The 19051-nt window shown below is 44.4% G+C and overlaps 1 protein-coding gene across 7 annotated transcripts in view; it reads right to left on the bottom strand.

Moving 5' to 3' along the window:
• Positions 1-19051, bottom strand: part of LOC118513550 (cGMP-dependent protein kinase, isozyme 2 forms cD4/T1/T3A/T3B) — a 109295-nt gene that overhangs the window by 48779 nt on the left and 41465 nt on the right. Inside the window, exons 1-3 of one of the 7 annotated variants that reach the window (XM_036059446.1) lie at positions 15602-15715; positions 1069-2342; positions 798-994 (exon numbers count right to left, since the gene is read on the bottom strand). The exons of 4 other annotated variants lie outside the window; for them this stretch is intronic. In XM_036059446.1, the coding sequence (XP_035915339.1) occupies positions 798-994; positions 1069-1659 (788 nt within the window). In that variant the 5' untranslated portion in view covers positions 1660-2342; positions 15602-15715. Of the gene's footprint in view, positions 1-797; positions 995-1068; positions 2343-15493; positions 15716-19051 lie in introns of those variants that run through there. 2 more of the 7 variants (XM_036059445.1, XM_036059447.1) reach the window with 2 other exon arrangements.

Raw genomic sequence — 19051 nt, 5'->3', positions numbered from 1 at the left:
CAAAGCAAACCTGGGGGTGGATGTTGAAACGCAGCTCAGAGTGCATAACAGTTGCGTACACACATCGTAGCTCAAATTCACTGCAGTGCCGCACCACTGGGTGAGGGCAAAGGTGGTCTAATCAGTGACAGAATTAATGCCGCTTAATTTGCGCGACGGATACGCCGGAGTCACGCCGCAGAGGGTGGAATGTAAACATTTTAATTAACTACCAGCGGGCACGCAAACGTGGCAAAGAAACGATCAACTGTAGCGCACTCGGCTGTGTGATTCGACCATTACACGGGTGCTGTGGAAGATCACATCCCGCAGGCGATCGCTCGAAGACATCGTAAGGCTCGTTACAATGATTGATCGTATGGAAATGATTTTATGCAAAAGCAAGCCCTTTTTCTGGAAGGAATTTACGGGCAACGTGAAGGTCTAGAAGTATGTTCTATTTGGTTTGGCGAATCTCCCTCTGGAATCCAGTTTTACTTCAATCTCCAGGTGTCACCCGATACCGCCGAACGAGATGTGGTTTCTCACGCAATAAAACGGTGTACATGTCACCGGAAAGAGCCCACACTTGGTAAGAAACGATATAGCGGAGAAAACCACTTGACACCATTGATACATTTTTTCGAGCTATCCTTGGATCTGTCAGATGCACGTTCCACGCGGAACCAACGACAACTTGACGACCGGTACCGCCAGAGGTGAACCACCACCAGTCGACTATCGGTGGCGTGTGAATATCGCCTCCACAGATAGCTGGAACGCAACGCTGGAGAACACCACAGATACGTTACACTTACAATGAGGATTTGGGAATCTTGATGAGATCGCCCTGCATTCCGGCTAACGAGGACAATGGTTCCGCACTGATGGCCTGGCGCTTGATGCGTGTCTCGGTGACGGGCAGGACGCGTGTGTTCTCCACACCCGGCGACCAGTTGTCGAACGTGTCCTCGGAGCACCGCTTTTCGATCATCGCTTTTGTGATGGGACGGACCTGCGTGTGGTGATGAAGATGGTCACTGATTGCTCGGTTTCAAAAAAATGGACTCTCAGCCTTCCCATACTTACCACCTGCCGGAACTTGTCAATCTCATTCTGCAACTCGTCCAACCGATCGTCCTTGCTGAGCGATTCCTTCTGGACGAAGATCAGATTGTTCGAAAGTCTAATGACCTTCTGATTTAACTCGCGCACCATCTGATCTTTCTCCTTCAGCTCCTTCTGCAGCTTCTGCAACAGATCGTCAACGTTGGCGGCGCCATTTTCCTTATTAGCGCTCCCATTAAGAGCAAAGTTCGGTGGCACCGATAAGTCACTCTTGTTGCTCTGGTAGTATTCCTTCAGCTTACGATACTCATTCTTTAGGTAGCGAATGCTAATGTCCCGATCACGCACATCCTTTTCCAGATCGACCAGCTTCTCGTTTTGTTCGCGCAACGTTTCGTACACGGTACGCAGCTCGCGGCGCAACGCTACCACCGTGTCTTCGATGCTTCGGTCGTACTTACAGCCGGATACGGTGAGTCCCGGCGCAATGGCAGCAACCGGACGACCATCAACACTGCTGCCATTGCCTGTGTTGCCATTTTTGCTACCTTTGCTACCCAAAATTCCTCCGTGCAGTGCCGACTTCATCGTCGGTGACTTGGACGATGACATTTTTGACTGTCACAGGAATCTCGATATTACCCAACACAAAACCCTATGGAATGTCTGGTCCGAAAATGGCACAGGAATGTGATCACTTCGGCTGCGGGAGTATAACCAGAGATGGACACTGGACTTTTCACGACAGGGTCAAAAGCTATTCGACACGCTACTGGAATAAGCAAGGAGGGTGGTAACCTTTTACTTGCTCTCTTACAATGCGTTTAACATCACAACAGGTTCACAATTCCACGGATGTCACAGCAGCTCCCGATGAAGATGTTCCGTCCGATCGAAAAGCTTAAACACGCAATCACATGCACACAACAGCTACTGAATAAAGCGAGGTACAGCTACGACACTTGACCGGTGTTGGGACATTTTGGACACGACGACTATCTTGCAGAAACACAAGCACCTGCTGTTTGTGGAGCTGTTATAATGGAGTTTGCTGCTCATGGAGAGGATTTCACCGAAGAGGTTGCTGTTGCAACATTATGTCTCGGTGGTATTAAGATCACGCTGTTCGAGAAGCTTGTAGACAACTGGTCAAATCACACACTCAAACTCGTAGCTTGCAGACACTTTAATGGGTCTCTTTTAACACTGGTTAACGCACATGTGGTTTGTCTTTTTTTTTTTTGCACAATTTCACTTCACATTGCTCGAAGCAGTGGAGATTTCGTATGGAGCAGCTAAAGACGTAACATTAGTTAGATGCTGATTTAACGATTACATGCTCCTATTGTAAGCAATTATGTTATGACGTTGTGGACCATTCATGACTAATTTTAAGGCTAGTAAAACTTGCAGTGCTTAGGACTCACAAGACGGTGAACTTGTTTATCTTCAGTTAAGCGCTATTTAGCATTAATTTTATCATGGCTATTTTATTGGCAAATCAAGTTTTATACCGTCAGCATGTATACCCACCCCGTTCGTGCTACTACTTGTTCAGTGGTTTGGCAAATGGTTTCATTTTTTATCCTCACACAATCGTCGGCGTCCCTGAAGCACTTTCGATTTCCTGCCCCTTAAGCCGTGTCGATCGTAAACATTTTGCACGCAACCAGAAACATATGAGTGTGAATTTTGTGCTGCCGGAAAATGATATTGAACTGCCAAACTCTGTAGGCTATTTCTCGGAGAAAAAAGGCATACACATACTTTCCATGATAAAATCGTGCCATCGGACCTCGGCGCTTATATGGTCCGGTTTTGTTGGTTGCCGTTCACCAAACAATCTGCACTCGCGAACATCGCTCGTCCGATCGGAGAGTTCGTTAAATTTTAATGATCGCAACAAAAGTTCCAATTCCAAAGTCTAGGAATGAGTGCAAAGCCATCCGTAGTTCCACATGGGACGTGATCCACAAGGTCCTTTCATTTGACGAATGAGACGAGAACAGAGAACATGTGGATGAATTGAATTGAGTACTTGTTGCGATTGGTTTTATACCGTTTTCAAAAAACCCTGCAAAAGGTAAATTCACAATTCTGCTAATATTCAAGAGCAGTATTTTTTCTAGTTTTTTAAACTCAAACAATATTGTTGCTTAAGTACACGAGTAATCCTGAAATACTATAGAGAGAATAAAAATATTCGTCACATATTCACCAATTACAACAATGCACTTCTCGATTGCTAGATAACGATCCACAGAAAAGCGATCCAGTGCAATTATGCAAGTATTCGAAAGTAATTTAATGAATTACAGGACTTGTTTCGTTTTTTTCCTGCTCCAAAAATAACAAGTTACCTTGCTCGTTTTGTAGTTCTACTTTTTCTTTTAAATGTTCAATAAAAACAGTGAACAACATTTTAAGCACTAACGAGAGAGGCCTACAATTTTGTGCCACTTGTGATTGCTCGCACAGTAGGTGGTAAACGATGGCTCGTTAAGGATCTTAATTGAATTCAAACAATGGGTTCGGTATCTCCAGCAGTTCATGATATATAGCTGCTAGCGTATGATCACGATCATTACAGCATACCAGAATCACCATGGCCCGAAGCCGGACAGGGTTGGTGGTTGTCTCCTGTGCCCTCTGTGGAATACTTTTTGGGCGCTCGTCAGCCAAACGCCTTAATGATGCAAACAAACATTCAATTCGCACGTCCACGAACCGGCTCAACTGCTCGAGATCGGACCAAAACCAGAGTGGCAAACTTTTCACCGAAACGTAAGCGTGTTCAATTATGACCCTTAAGCCAAAAATCGCTCACTGCGTGGCTTTGGAACTCCTGCACTCCTGTACCGAAAACCGAAACCCACGTCCCACCAAGCCCAAGCTCGAGCCAGCTCCCATTGAACTGCGGCACAATTTACGATCCCCGTTTCGGCTGTCAGCTTTGACGCAAAGAAGGTATAAAAAATGATATGCCACAAATCAATCGCCATGCGAGTTCATTGCGGGATGAAAGGTAAGTAAATAAGCGCGCGCGAGAAGCAATATTAATAACGGCCGAAGTGGTTCGAGTGGTTTTATTTTTGGCTTTTCGGCTCCGTCCAAAAAAGGACCTTTGCGTGAAAACTCTTTGCTGCTTGTGTGTCTCAAGCCATTTTGGACAATGCACGATCTCTAAATATTGGCAATACGGGCGAATCTACGGTGGGCCGTAATAAATTAGCATCTTATTTGGTACAGTTTCCTCTCCGCAAAGAATCCACTCGAAACCGATCAAGAGACAATACTGTGAGCGGATCAACTTTTCGTTCAACTTTACGATAATTAGCCGTCCGTTCGTGTCATTTAATCCTATTCAATGCATCCAAGGCGAAAGGATCGATCGAGTTCGGGCAGATCTCGTGAGGTCCAATTTCGGACAGGTTTTGGAATGGTCTTGTTTTTGGGTAGGTTGTGCTTTTTCCCCCCAAATTTCCGAATTTAGCATGAGTAATAAGGTTGATTTTGCTGGAATACACCCTGTCTAACGAGTTTCAATTTGATGTCCAGCCCATAGTCATTATTAGTTAATTAGTATTGCGCTAATTAAAACTTATCTTTAAATTAGCGTTTGCCACCCAGACGTCTAGACTTCCATTTCAACACCCCAACCCTAAAAACACATGACAATTGATGCAGCTCGTTCCATTCCATTCGACTGTTTGCTGCGTGATTGGTGATTCAATCTGCCTAATAAAAGTCCTTCACCGATGACTGGAGCGAATTATCGATCGTTCAACTGTTAACTTCTGCGGAAAGCAGCAGAGTCAAACATGGAGTGCTCTCTGCCTGTTCGCAGCATGGATCTTGGTAAGATGTAGACCGTTTTCCACACTGTACGTCAATCACTTGGGACCCGGAGTCGTCAGTGGCAGGTTGCGTGAGGAGTGACAGGCATGCGTCAAAACGCGAATCTGAATAATAAATGCTTTCAATCGATTCAGTCCCATTCGATTACTGGAATGGCGAGCAGGGCACGAGCCTGCTGCTGGCGATCGACAGTTGGTGGCGTCTACCAGTCATCGGTGATCTACATATCAGCCATCAGCGTCTGTAAGGTTATGCCAATCGGATGCAATGTCTTCATTGACACTCATTCAGACGCATTGTTTTGAAGTTGATCGATTCGGTGAAGGGATTGCTGCAAAACTGTAACCGTTTTATAACTTTTTTTGCGAGTCGGATCAGCTCATTTATGCTTGTTGCGAACTCCAGTGAACTTTGAAAGGGAATCAAAAATTTTTTTTTAAATTTTCTGATGACTAAATGTACATTTTTCTGCTTAAACTGACCAGTTGTTCAACCTATGAAGCATCGGACGATTTGTTTCCTAAGTGACAACCTAAAACTGCCCGTGAAGTTCAACAGTGACCATTGCCAATTTGCATCTCGTTCCACCCAGCGCCCCGAAATCGTTTAATAGTGACCAGTTTTGTTGTGTGATGGATTGCTCCAATTATGGGCGAGGACAGTTCGCATTTTTCATACTGCGTAGTACGTTTGTCGGCCCGCTCGCCAGCTTTTTGATGGCAAGCACCGAAAACATATCGCAGCAATTAAGCTTATCGTGTTCGGCGCGTACAAGTTCGCAAACTGGTAAGTTGCTCCAGAAAACGAGTCTTTCAATGAATCTACCCAATTATACACTCCTTGAAGAGAAAAAAAGAAATAGAGGAAATGTAACCACCGACTCGACGAGTAGCACGTTCTCCAGTGATGGTCGGAAACATAAATCATACTGCCTGTCATCGACTGTAGCCCGAATTAGCTTGAATCAAGACGCAGAGGAAGAACCCAAGGAATGTGAAAAAGCAATCTACCCTGCCGGGCCGGTTGCAGTTGGTTAGTTAAATTTGTCGCTTGTCAACGAACGCTTACACAGGTTTCGGACCTGACTTTGGGAATGCACGGGGTGGTGCAGATCCGTAAGATCCGTAGATCTGTAAGGCGATTGCATTTTGCCTCCTGGCCGAACACACGTTTCCCGAATAAATTACGCGACAAACAGCCGTCACAGAACGCGACGATCGGCCAAATTAAATTTAATCATCATCATCTGTTCAGCCTTATTTCGGCCTGCTGCACACACCCTTACTACCATGGTGGTCACCACCAGTTGGCTAGCGAAATTTCATCAACATTACTTTGCATTACATGCGTAATCTTAATAGCGTAGTAAAGGAAGCAACCTCCTTTTAGGAAGAATTTAGAAAGAAAGCTTCACCACAAAGCGTCAACAACCGGGAATAGGCAGTGAGCGTAAACAATTTCTTGTGTTTAGCATTGGAAAATGAAAGAATCATTTTTAAAGATAAACCGCAAAAAAAGAGAGTGAAACGACGATCGCTTAGCCACCACCCGGTTGAACCGAAATTTCACTTTCTATCGCAAACGAAAATAAACATCGCCCAACTTACGTCGGCACGCAGCAAAGACGCGTAGCCAACCCCCGATGGCGTAGCTGTATAGGTACACCAAAACAACATCAGCCGGCCGGCCGGCCAGTCTGTCTGCCAGGTTGTGATTTTATCGCGAGAGTAACGACAAGTGGGCAAGAGTGGGGGCGTGCAACGGTATTAGATGCCCGTGTCTTACCCATCCAAGGGTTGCCTTCGGGTGATAGATAAAGGCATCCGACGAAAGGGGGAAAACCGTGCAGATTTATTTATATTTTGTGCGAGCACAATGTGGTTCGGTACGCGTCACGCGAATGGGTTGAAAAATGCGTTCCTTTTCTGCGTGCGGTTCTGCGCCACAGCCGGCGAAGAATGATGGCTTGGTTGGTGTGTGTGTCTTGATGGGTGTTAGGGGTCGATCGATTAGCCGAATCCCTGGTTTGAATCTGGTGTTATGAAAACTGACTTAGGCCCAGACATTTGTTAGTGAGCTGAGAAGGCACGCATAAACGATTCATTACATGGAGCATTAACTTGTGTGATGAATGTATGATGGATGGGGATTAATTCGTCTAAAAAAATAAAAAGGATTCCGGGAAATTTTATCAACTTGATAGGGCTAATTAAATTGGAATTCAATTAGATAAAAACCTAAACATAACAATAACATAAACAAGGATAGGATTTTGTAAATAATAAAATCACATTAACTAACTAAAAATAAACAACGAATTAATACAATGTTCAATAGAAGAAAGAAAAACCAAAACAATAAATGTTTCTGTTCGAAAAAATCATGTCAAACAGTGATCTCAAAAATAGACTTGAAGTATAAACCAACGGTCAAATAAACTTATAACCGCTACAAACTATTTTATGAACATTACATTTGCATTAAAATTGCAAAGAATCGAAGAAAGACTATGAGTTAGAAAGTATTCCAAATCAGGTTAAAATATTATGAAAACATCCCTTCGTAGGTAAAAATGGGAACAAAGACTAAAACTCTAACACCAAAAGTGTGTCGTGATTAATTTGAATTTTACTTCAATTCAAACATAATATATGATTAATTTGACTTGACGTTGATGGTCAACTTTAAATCAAATTAATAAAATCCAATTATAATTTTATCAATTATAAAAACCATATATTAAGTGTTCAATTTGAAAGAAAAGTAAAATGCTCTATCTAAAGACATATTTTATGAAAAACTATAAATTGTGATGATTAGATTGTAAATTTAGCTAAACAAAACTATAACATAATAAAACAAATACAAAATGAGAAATCTAGATGTTACAATAAAATAAAATAAAAATAAAGTATGATGAAATCGAATTAAGTTTTATACTTTTCCAAAAAGGAAAGGAGGAAAGGAAGGAAAGTATCAGCAATTTTCTTTATTTAATTGTTTGTTCTATTTCGATTTTAATTTTGACTAAAATTTTACGAAGTACAACAATTTCGATATCATTTTTAAAGAAAAATTAGCGTTTAATTTCCCCAATTAATTCTGACAATTTTATCAAAACCCCTATCCATTATTCTTAATACATCAGCATTGGAAATCATTAAACTCACCCACAAAAAAACGTTACTTCTACTCGTAATGTACTCGTCGATTGTAGCCTTCAACATGCCAAACCTGCCGTAGCTAGGAAAAAAACCCCTCCGAAGATCGGGCAAACAAAACCGCTCTGACACTGTAGTAAATTGCGTGCATGTGCCGAGTAACCGATCGGTAGCAAAAATATGTCCATTTTTGCATCGAATGCTGTCCATCAAGCGTGAGCGCACAAGTGAAGGGACATCGAAACTTTTGCACATGAAACGGCCATTTTTGGCACTTTTGACGGTGCAAGTACACACACAGCTCATTTGCCGGCCGATGTCAAAAGAATGTCGATAAAATGAAAATCTTTCATCCGTTAAGGTGGTCCGGACATTGGCCGGACGATCGGCGGTCACACACACACACACACACACACACACACACACACACACACACGGAGCGCCGTCAATCAGTTGGCAATGCAAATTTATCCGACAGCGGCTTGGCTTCTGCGGGAGCTCAAGCTTATGTCCGCAAATTCCTTTCCCACCCGGTACGTAATGAAGCCCAGGCACGCACCCCCGGACAAATGACTGATTATTTGTTTACGTCGTCCACTTCTTCCTGCGGCATCCAGATCTTGTCCCGGGCGAGATCAAACAGTCCCTTGTTTTCTTCACCAGATTAGAATGAATTCAAGTTTGATCGAAAAACCCGGTAACCAAGAAATTGAAACAAATAAATTATTGCGTTTGGTTGGTCATCCATATGTCATCCAGAGGATTGTCTTATTCGCGGAGGAAGTGGCATGTACCATAAGACGAGTTGGAGACATCTGTTATGGTACACAAACACACAATTTAAAACACACACGCGCGGACGCATGACGCGACAAGATAATTTGCAACATGCAGCAATCAGTAGGACCAGACCCCGCTCCTGTTGGCCACCAAAGACGTCTGACAGACAAGAGCGAGAAAGAAACAAAAAAATACCGGGCGCAGTTGATTGGAATTAAAATGTAGCTTAACTAAGTCAAACCTCCGCCATTCCGTGAAAGGACCTCGGAACACATGACCCGTTTGTTGTTTTTTTTTATAAACAGCATATTATTTGCTATACGCTCGTTTCGTTTTATGTCGCCATGATGTTTGAAGTGTGTCGTTCACTATGTCATATACGCTTCAGAGTAGATTGTAGATGCTGAGTTCTTGTTTTTTTCTTCGTTAGCTACAATAGTGTTGAAGGCTTCTCTCACAGAGTGGTTTATTTCATGCCTCTTGTTTGTTTTAGGGGTGGTCGTGGGCTCCCAACTAGAGCTGGCTTTAAAAGCGAGTGCATAAATTAACTCGATCCTTTGCCGAACTAATTTTTCTATGTTCGTTCGCCACTTGTCGAGCCGCTGATTGAAGGGTTGGGTAAAGTTGCGCAATCCGCGAAACGTTTAGCGAACTGAGCAAGAAATGGTACTTTAAGCGTTAGCAATCATTAATCATCGCCCTAATGAAGTGCATCTATTTGGGTGGATTTGTGTTCGGAATGGTTGAGCGGTTTAAGGGAATATCTTATTTACAGCATGATTAAGACACTGCATGGAAATTTAATCATTCCCAGAGGAATAAAAAAAATGTAACACAAATTTTCCCATAAACATATCACGCGCAACAGGTGCATCCGTTTGTCGATGAAAAGCGCCGGTCGACCATAACTTTGCTCGTAATGTGTACAATTTTAAATGGCACCATTTGTTGGCGAATCGGTACCGAACGGAAATTGTAAATACGATGCACTCTTCCTCTGTGACCGGTGTTGCGTCGGCCCCGCTGTTCCGTGCTATTTATGAACCAATGGAAACCAAATCCTTCCTCGATCGGAGATTCTATTTTTAAGCACGCCGCACCGGCCCGTATCACGTGTTTGGCATACATTTTGTATTTTGTGTACTCGTGGCTATCGAGAGTAATTTATCGCCAAAAGGGAACAGATTTCATCAGCTTTCATGATAAGTCCAACTATACGAAGCAAGCGAAAACTCGGCGAAAAAGCACCCAAGGACATTAAAGTATGGATAGTGTTAAAAAGAATGGACATATCTTCGCGATTTTCTATTCGTCGACCCTGTGTCCTACTGCGTCATGTGTCCATCTATCGTCTGCAGTAATATGGCTTGAGCAGTAATAGACGAGGAATTGCAATTGAAGACTTTTACGTAATTAAAAATCTACTCCGGAACATGATAGCAGCACATCCTCAAAAACGGTAATAATCACGGGATGCTTTTAAATGTTTTATCATACATAAAGGAATACTAAACCGTCTAACAGGAATCTAACTGATTTTGACCATCAAACAGTATGTCGGAAGCATCGAAAACCGATGAGGATTACTTAAGCTCTATCTCCCACAAATGTTCTCATTGTAAAACTTTGTCTATGGGTCTTACTATCTATCTCAATGGTTATGAATATACTGGACATGGTGGATCTTATGTCGATCTTCGAACTGTCTTCAGCAACGACCAACAGAATTTTTCGAGAAAAGCTCAATCCGAGGACCTTTGTCAAGAATTCCGTATTCAAAATGGAGTAACGCAACCATAGTCTAGAAACGAAATTAGCCTCCCTGTAGCTGGACAGTCAAGCTACGGGTAAAATCAAGTCACATAAAGCTAGGTGTGGCAGGCATTGAGACCTTTCGAGGATTTAGAGCTAAAAAAGAAGAACATGGCTATAGCTTAGTTCCTCATGCTCTTTGAATGTCGCATTCAAGTATAGTGGTAATTATGGAGTTATTTGCACACCCCAGTTCAACATTGTCAGGAATTACTCTTTCAAACTGTTATTGTTTTACTGTCTTGCTTGGCCAAGTCGCAAGTAGCTATCCTCAAGATAAAATGAAACTGCCACACCGCATGAGCATGCTGTCATGCTCCATGAAAGGATCAACACATCAGCGAAATAAGAAAATAAATAGTGAAAGGTTGCCCACCCTTTAGCAGCGCGCAGGATGTGACGAAAATGGGACCTGCTCGGCTAATGTCAAACTTTTATTACCTCGCTGGGGGCCGGATATTTTTATGGCGTGTCATAAAATGTAGCAATCCGTTCGGGCTTTTTTAAATTTTGCAATACTCCCAAGCTGCGTGACCGGTCAGTTCCGTTTACGCTAAATTATACCCCCGCAGGGAATCTGCTGACAAAACGGTGTATATTTTCGATAATTTATTTAATTATTGTACTTTTGGGCAGCGGCAGGTTTTGTAAGGGAATCTACAGGCACAGTTTCACAAAGCCGAAAGCACCTACTCCGAGGTGATCTTTGCAAGCGTTAATGCTTCTGCTTTACTGCTCAATCAGTCGCTGCGGCTTGTAACGGGTCCGCCATTCGTGAATCCATCATCACGAGCAAGTGTCGTGTGAATCGTGTGGCGTCGACAAATGAATCCGTTCCACGGCACCTCAAAAGGGAGTTTGGCCGACCCCGCTAGTTGCGTGCCACGCGCAATCCAGTGACACCGGATCGGCGCAAATCCAATAATTTCTGTCACCTGAAAGCCGCAAGCGGATTGGTAAGTAGTCAATTGCAGGCTGCGGTCGCTTGTTGTCACGGAACGATTGCACTGACACTTATCCCTTAAGTGCTTGCCTTCAGTGAGTTATGCGGGACCGTCGAAATGGAATATTTTATACAGAAATTGTCGTATATTTTGAAAAACAAGTCAACTGTCTAAAAGTAAGATCTTACAGTTTTTTTATACTAAGATTTAAGATTTATAATAAGTTTGAAATTGCTAAATTTACACCACAACTACAATTAGAACTGTTGTGCACCCTTATCACCAATGAACTGATAGGATTTTCTTGTGAGACTTAATTACATCTTACGAAGCGCTTCAATCGAACAGGCATCAATGCGAACGTAACACACCGATTCCTGCAAGACATTGATCGCTGGTAGCAATAGACATACGGTATTAAACTACCGCAGATGCCAATCTGTTTCTTCAGAAAGACAACCAATTGTGAAATCTTTACGCTTGCAACCGTCCAAGAGCGCTTTATTGCTTCGATACCCGTTTGACAGCGAGTGTCATTAAATTGGCATGTACACAACAGCCTGCACAAGGTGGATTAATATGTATGATCGTACCAAAACCCGCCACAATGACGACGATGGGAATGATGGTGATGTTGCTATGATTCCATAATTCAATCAAAAGCTTCATCTTGTCAACCTGCAGCCGGCGTTCTCACGAAAGACGCAGTGCGCGGTGTGTGTACCAATAAATCTTCCATAATGTTCAGTTTGGTGACGCTTCGTACCGCGAGAATGGAGTTTGATGCGATGTTCAAGGGCTCGGAGTAAATTGTTTGCAGGATTTATTAAGGTACGCTACAGTCGCACGCCTTCCTGCACTGAGCAGAGAGGTTCGCGTTACCTTACATTAATCTAATCTCAGGCGAGATCAAGTCTCAATCCTAGGCTTTTCGGTCCCGCGAGATCTACAATGCGAATGAAACAACAGACACGGAGACTGTCTATTAGATCTACACCGCGGTCTCTCGCCTCAGCCTTGATCGCATAAGGTCAGCGTGTCAGCGAGGTTTACCACAGCCAGCAAGATGCGATTTTAATGTCGAAGAGCACCGACCCAATTTTCGTAAGCCGGATTACAGTTATCGATACGTAACCGAGCTCAAAGCTTCGACTGTGGCATTGGACATTTCAAGAGGAAATAATTTAACGCCAAAACAGATCATTTGAAATTCGATATCGCTTCCGATCCCGGTATGGCCGGGCAGAGGGGTTTTCTCGGATTTGGGTTCGATACAACGGAAATCCTTTGCTATTCGAGGTATCACATTTGCATTTTGTCCGTTTGTGCAAAAATCGGCCAGTCAATTAATATATTCAAGACACTCAGTCAGAGCTAAACCCTACCCAAAAACCTTTCATTATTGGATCATTTTCACACGGTTGGTACGCAGGAAAAAAAGCGCCAGTTTAACCTTAAAAATTGATCGAAAGGGAATATATCAAATCCCCAAACACCAAATCCATTTAAATACTATATTAACCCGACCGACCAGTTCAATGTGAAACTTAATAGAAAGCTATCAATCACAGGTGATATTGTGAAATTGAAATAAGCCATTAATCAATCAAGAAACTATGTTTGCATTGGATCTAAATCCAATCGAAATGGTTGAATGCTTGTCCTAACCTTGAGATTGTGGCCAAAATGTTTCACTCCTGCTAATGCTGCTAATGACGTGCATCAGTTTAAAATGCTGTTTAACTCAATTAGACCCTCAACTACATCTTCCGAACCAAGCAGTCATTCCTAAACGTTGGGGACGAACTGTCTACCGATGGAAATTTGAACATGTTCTTTGCTGTGCTAATTTCTCCTGCATGTGCCACTCACAGGCGAAGGGGACAGGGAGTGTACTGCGATTTATGGACAGGAAAAGAGCATGAATCTCACCCGATACACTCCGTGACATCTGTTGGCAAAATGTCATCAAAATTGAGTGATGGGGTTAAATTAGTAAAGCGTCCCGATTGGATTACAGAGATATTTTTTGAAGACAGGACATGTCTCTGGTTTCATAATTTTAGCCGACAAGAAAGAGAACTAATACATCTTAAAACTCCAAACCAAAAATATTTTCTGCATACTTAACAATGTTTGTGAGACGGATTGACGTGATAAACCCCAGACACCTTACAACGTTCTATAACTAACCACACTGGTTTCTTTTTTTACATTTTCCTACCCTAATCACATCCAGCCCAACATTGCGATTGATTTTAGGTCACGCCGTATCAAATCCACCACCAGCGGTGATCGGAAGCAAACAAACTTAAAAAGGCAACACACCAGACACGTCCGAAAGGGTACTCGACGCTCAAAACCTGTTGCCTGATTATTTGAACATGTGGCCGCACGGGCTTACGTTATCGGTCACGATAGATACTCGTGCATGGAAAAAATGCACTCTTGTCATACATAACGGTCTAACTATGGGCCGATGCAGAAACCACAAACCACCAGAACAAATGGCACAACAGAATGAGACACACACGAACGCCAAAAAAAAGCATACACCCTCGATCGAACGAGATCGCGCGCAGGTTGATTGCGTTTTTGAACTTGTCTCCTTGCCAGTTTGTCATAGACATACACACCCAACGCCACACCTCACCTCGGGCGCAGGTTTCCATTGGGATGTGAAAGAAAAATCTGTCCCAAAGCAAGTTCATTCAACTCCCGTGCTTGCGTGTCTCGGAACATGGCGATCGCGAATGCGCGACAAACGGACCACGTTTGAGAGATCAGCTTGCTGCTGCATCTGTGTCGCGGTTCCACCACGTTGCCCGGGGGTTTCAAATTGTCTGCGATGACAGAAGGGACAGAAGAAGAAGACATGTGCCAATGTACACACTTTGTTGCATAGTAACGTTGATGTCCACTGCCACCGTTCGTCAGGCCGGTCGGGTTTTGCGAGCATCAAGGGCGAACATCATTAATTCTGGCTGTCATCAGTAATGGAAACGTTCGTGGAGTGTGGAAGTCCAACGACACGTGGCGTGAAGTCTTCGTGCAGTGCGTAGCCTGATCGTTTGTCTGCTGACCCAACGGCCCAACGGCACTACTACTAGCGCTAGTGCTGTGCATACAACTACCCCTAAACAACGTGTTCATCAATTGAATGGTCCACACAACGTCATGCAAATTTGCCACTGAAATTTCGGTCGTCCGACAGCGGCAAGTTGTCCCCGGTTGGACGTAGCCAAACCGGACCTGTCATACACTTGTCGTGTTCGCACGACGAGCACGCATAGAGTGCATCACGAATATGCACGACGGATCACAACCGATTGGCTGCACTTCCAGCCATTCACGCACACGGACCCCGGTCGAACACAAACACACGCTACGCGCACCAGCTGTCGATCGCACGTCGGGTCCGCCGACCAGCGCGAATCGACCGATCGACGACAGCAACCTTGGCCTCAGCCAACTTGTGTATGCACCCCTCACAGACAGGTGACTTTCAAGAGAAGCTGGCGTTGTTTACGCGTTCTAGCCAGGGAACCACTATTAACGTAGGCAAACTGTTTTGTTTTCGGCACATTCACAATACACAATTTAGGATCGTGCCCTAAAAAAATTCATAGCACTAACACGCACTCACACACTTGTTTTGAGGTCTCAATATGGAACACTTCCGCGAACCAGAAACGCACTGGGTACGAAACGGTCACCTTGATCTTGGGACCGCTTCGCGAGATCAATGATGCTCCAATGATGGATATAAAACGGCGTAAACATTTAAAAGCCGTCGACAAAAAAAAATCAACCACGTCACACACACACACACATCACAAACAAGCTTCCTTAAGCGTCTCCGAGGCACAGGGTCATACGCACTATACGCACCATCCGCTCGAACACTAACCGACCGCACAGCGAGCAACGCTACAAATTGGGGATTGCAGAAAGGGAAAATGGTTTTGAAATTCGCCCAACAATTGCTAGCACACACACCAAAAAACTGACAGCCGCCGAAACTGATCTCGAGTCAGCTACAAGACCTGATCTCGAGAGGAAACGTTCCGAACTGTACGGTGTCTTGTTGTGAACTGATCACTCTCTTCCTCGCGCCGCGACGGAGAACACTCGCGCGGACCTCTCTTCGCACAAGTCTCGTGCGTTCGACCGCGAGATAGCGCTGCGTCTGAAATTAAGAAGCGAAAATCCTCCCCCTTCCTTTGCCACCCTTTTCCCCTCGCAGCAAAAACCCACCCAACCGGGGGGGTGGTGTGAGCAGGCTCCATTCGGTTCATGAGATTTGGGGCGGACGAACGTGCAAAAAGACGCACGAAGTTCGTCAAGGACCCCGGTGGTACGTGCACCGGAGTTTTTCTCTGAGTGTGTGTGTGTCGTAGTAGACAGAATCTCCATAGTTCGTGGGGAGACTGTGGGCACTGTGGGTTCGTAGATGGGGGGATGGACGCAGAAGGACGAAGGAAGCGAAAAACTTGAATTATGTCATACGCAACGAGCGAAAAGGAGAGAAGCAAATCTTTCAGACCTCCGATAGCCGTTGTTGTTGGTAAAATGGTCAGGGCGCGGCGATGATTGGGCGGTTTGTTGCACCCCTCAAGACACCAAGAGCGATCCACAGGGTTGGTGCTGCTGCTGCTGCTGCTGCTCGAATGGCCAACCGGCTGCTCGAATGCACGCTGACGAACCATCGCCGGAGGCGCGCGCAAGAGAGCTATCAAAACGAAAACATTGAGAGTGACAGTCCCAAATGAAGAGATGATTACTGTTCACGGGAGCTACCAGCGAGCAAAGGGGCAGCGAGAGAAGCACGGTGCACGGAAGAGGTGTGGATCGATCGACACCGGTTCTAGTAGGTTTTACACTGGTAGACAGTTGCATAGATAGACGCAAAGGAGCAGCCGAAGTGATTGGCATTGGTGCAGCGATGATAAGCCGGTGCATGAGCTGCGCTACATTAAAGTATCTGTTCCGGTGGTGGTCCATAATGTGGTGTTAATGCGATCGAAATGAAAGAGGTTTCATGGGTTTTTCTGGATGGGATTTGAACCCCGGTCACCAATCAAATTTAATTTTCTCAAAGTCTAATCAGATTCCACAGAGCTAGATAAGTCATTGAAATGCCACCGTACAACCAAGTACACAAAAAGATTCCAGACTTTAACGTCTTAAATTGAAACCCGGCCATACCCATATTTCAAATAAATCCAGCTTTATCTGAACGAGACAGGATTTAACTGACGATCATTTAATGAAAAGCATCCACATCCACATCTACATCCACATTCATGCTTAAGATCCCAATAACATTCCACTTGCATCCCAGTGTGGCCTTAATTCGGGTCGATCGTTGAATGAAATGCGTCACAACTTTACGACCGCTTACTCCCCGAGTGTCAATTGATCGGCCAATAAAATCTATTACTAGTGCCATCGATTTTTCCATCGCGTTGGCTAAAAAGTGGGGTAAATCGACGAACACATGAGAAACGGTTGCGATGGCGTACTCAATCTGACACGCAAACAAAAATCCTCTACAAATTCGCCCATAAAACTGTGATAGACAAGTAAGCAACATTGGCATGGTAGAAACCGCACTACTGTTAACACATGGCACCGTACACCGTTAGTCTGTGACATCGTCGTCGCCGTAACCGGTAGCAAACCACACCACAAACAGGCTCCCGTGAGCGATTAAACTTCACTTAAGCTACGAGGCTCGCTACACGATCAAGCTAATTGAGTTTCCGGCTTGGCTGCTGTTTGTACGCACAGTCGGATGCAGATCGAAGGTGATGGCGCTGGTAGTGGCGCATTAGTAGTAGTAATAGCCGACCCGTTCTCTCGAGCGTAGTGGTAAGCGCACTAAAAGTAGCCGACCCCATAGTAGCTCTATTAGGACGACGTCTGTAACCATCAACACGGTTTCGCGAATGTCAACCGAAATGATTGATGGCTACATGAAGCGGCCGACTTCCAAGAGGAATACCTCCAGCCGTGATGATGCCGATGACGATGACTAACCGACGAAAGCCGGACGTGGACCTTTCTGGTCCGTTTCATTTCACCGATCGTCCGTAAACGGTTGACGGCATGCGCAAAGGGTTACCAACGCACCCCCGGAGTTCACCGGTTGCTGCAGGAGCTCCAAAGAAAACATTCTACACAATAGGTGCTTTTTGGGTCAGATGATCAGAGGGGTTGCTTTTATTTTCAGATCACTCCAAACGCCTACACCGGTCGATAGGTGGAAGGTGTGCATTGTATTTCGGTGAGCGATCTGTTCGAGGACTTTTTTTCATTTTGTATAAGCGTCTTGTTTATCCTACTCCATTGTACGCTAATTATTATTTGCGCTTAGTTGAGGGAATGATGAGGTGCGACGACGCACCGTCGGGTCTCCTACTTTCAAATATTTACACACCCGCCTACAGGGTCACCGTAAAGGCGTAAAGACAACGCCAAACGAGGACTCATGTTTTCTAGCATCTTATCCATCGATGGGGTGGCAAATAAGCAGCCACATCTTCGTGCAGCATGTAGTGGGACCACAGGGAATCGGACCTCCAGAGACAGTGCGGAGGGTCATACACAACGCTGAAGCAATGTGTTGTTATGTGTCATTTTCTGTATTCTCTTGCTTTAATCGTCGTTCACTTGTTTTGCAGCTTTGTTGTGCGCTTTTGGACGAAAGCTGACATGTCACTGCTTTTACCCAGATGGCTTACTATGCTCCTTAGTCATCCGTGAACACCTTGCATCATATAGTAGACACTTTATTGAAGTTGAAATTTTTGCACATTAAATCACCTCAGGAGTAAAGATTTAGTAATATTCTAAATATTTTTAGTAACAGTTTCTAAAATACTTAAACCCTCAACAGTAAAATCAATCTAATTTCGCGTAACACTAACCCCCGGCAATGCAACTCAAGGGTTCAAAAATCCACTGCCCAGACTACTGATGCAAGCGATGCAAAAACAACCCCCTGGTCCCTTTCGGGGATACGACGATCTCGATCGCACGACGCTGAAATGTTGAGTGACAGGTGATTTACATTGGCTTTAGGAGTGTGTGGTCCAATTCCGCAGGCTCCATTTCATCATCCCATAATCCGCCATTCGACCGAGAGCGAGATCAGACGCGATCTCGCCGAGGTATTGAGGGAAGGGTGTACGTGCGACATGCAGTTTTGAGCTCTGACACGATTCGAACCTTTCACAACCGCGTACGCGGCTATTAAAAATCGGGTGTTTCGGCTGTATACCAATCGTTGTTTTATCGTTTCTTACAGCCTTTTCAGAAAGACTACTCGATGGGATTATTTCGGATCGGAAGTCTCATGGGAGATAACCTCACCAATATTGCCGATTGATCTGCACCGGGGTTATCGAATTAAACCGCGATCGAAAAGTTCACCCTCCTTGGTGT

This window comes from Anopheles stephensi, chromosome 3, assembly GCF_013141755.1.
Source record: "Anopheles stephensi strain Indian chromosome 3, UCI_ANSTEP_V1.0, whole genome shotgun sequence".
Classification (NCBI taxonomy): Eukaryota; Metazoa; Arthropoda; class Insecta; order Diptera; family Culicidae; genus Anopheles; species Anopheles stephensi.
This window is presented reverse-complemented; position numbering and strand designations above follow the sequence as displayed.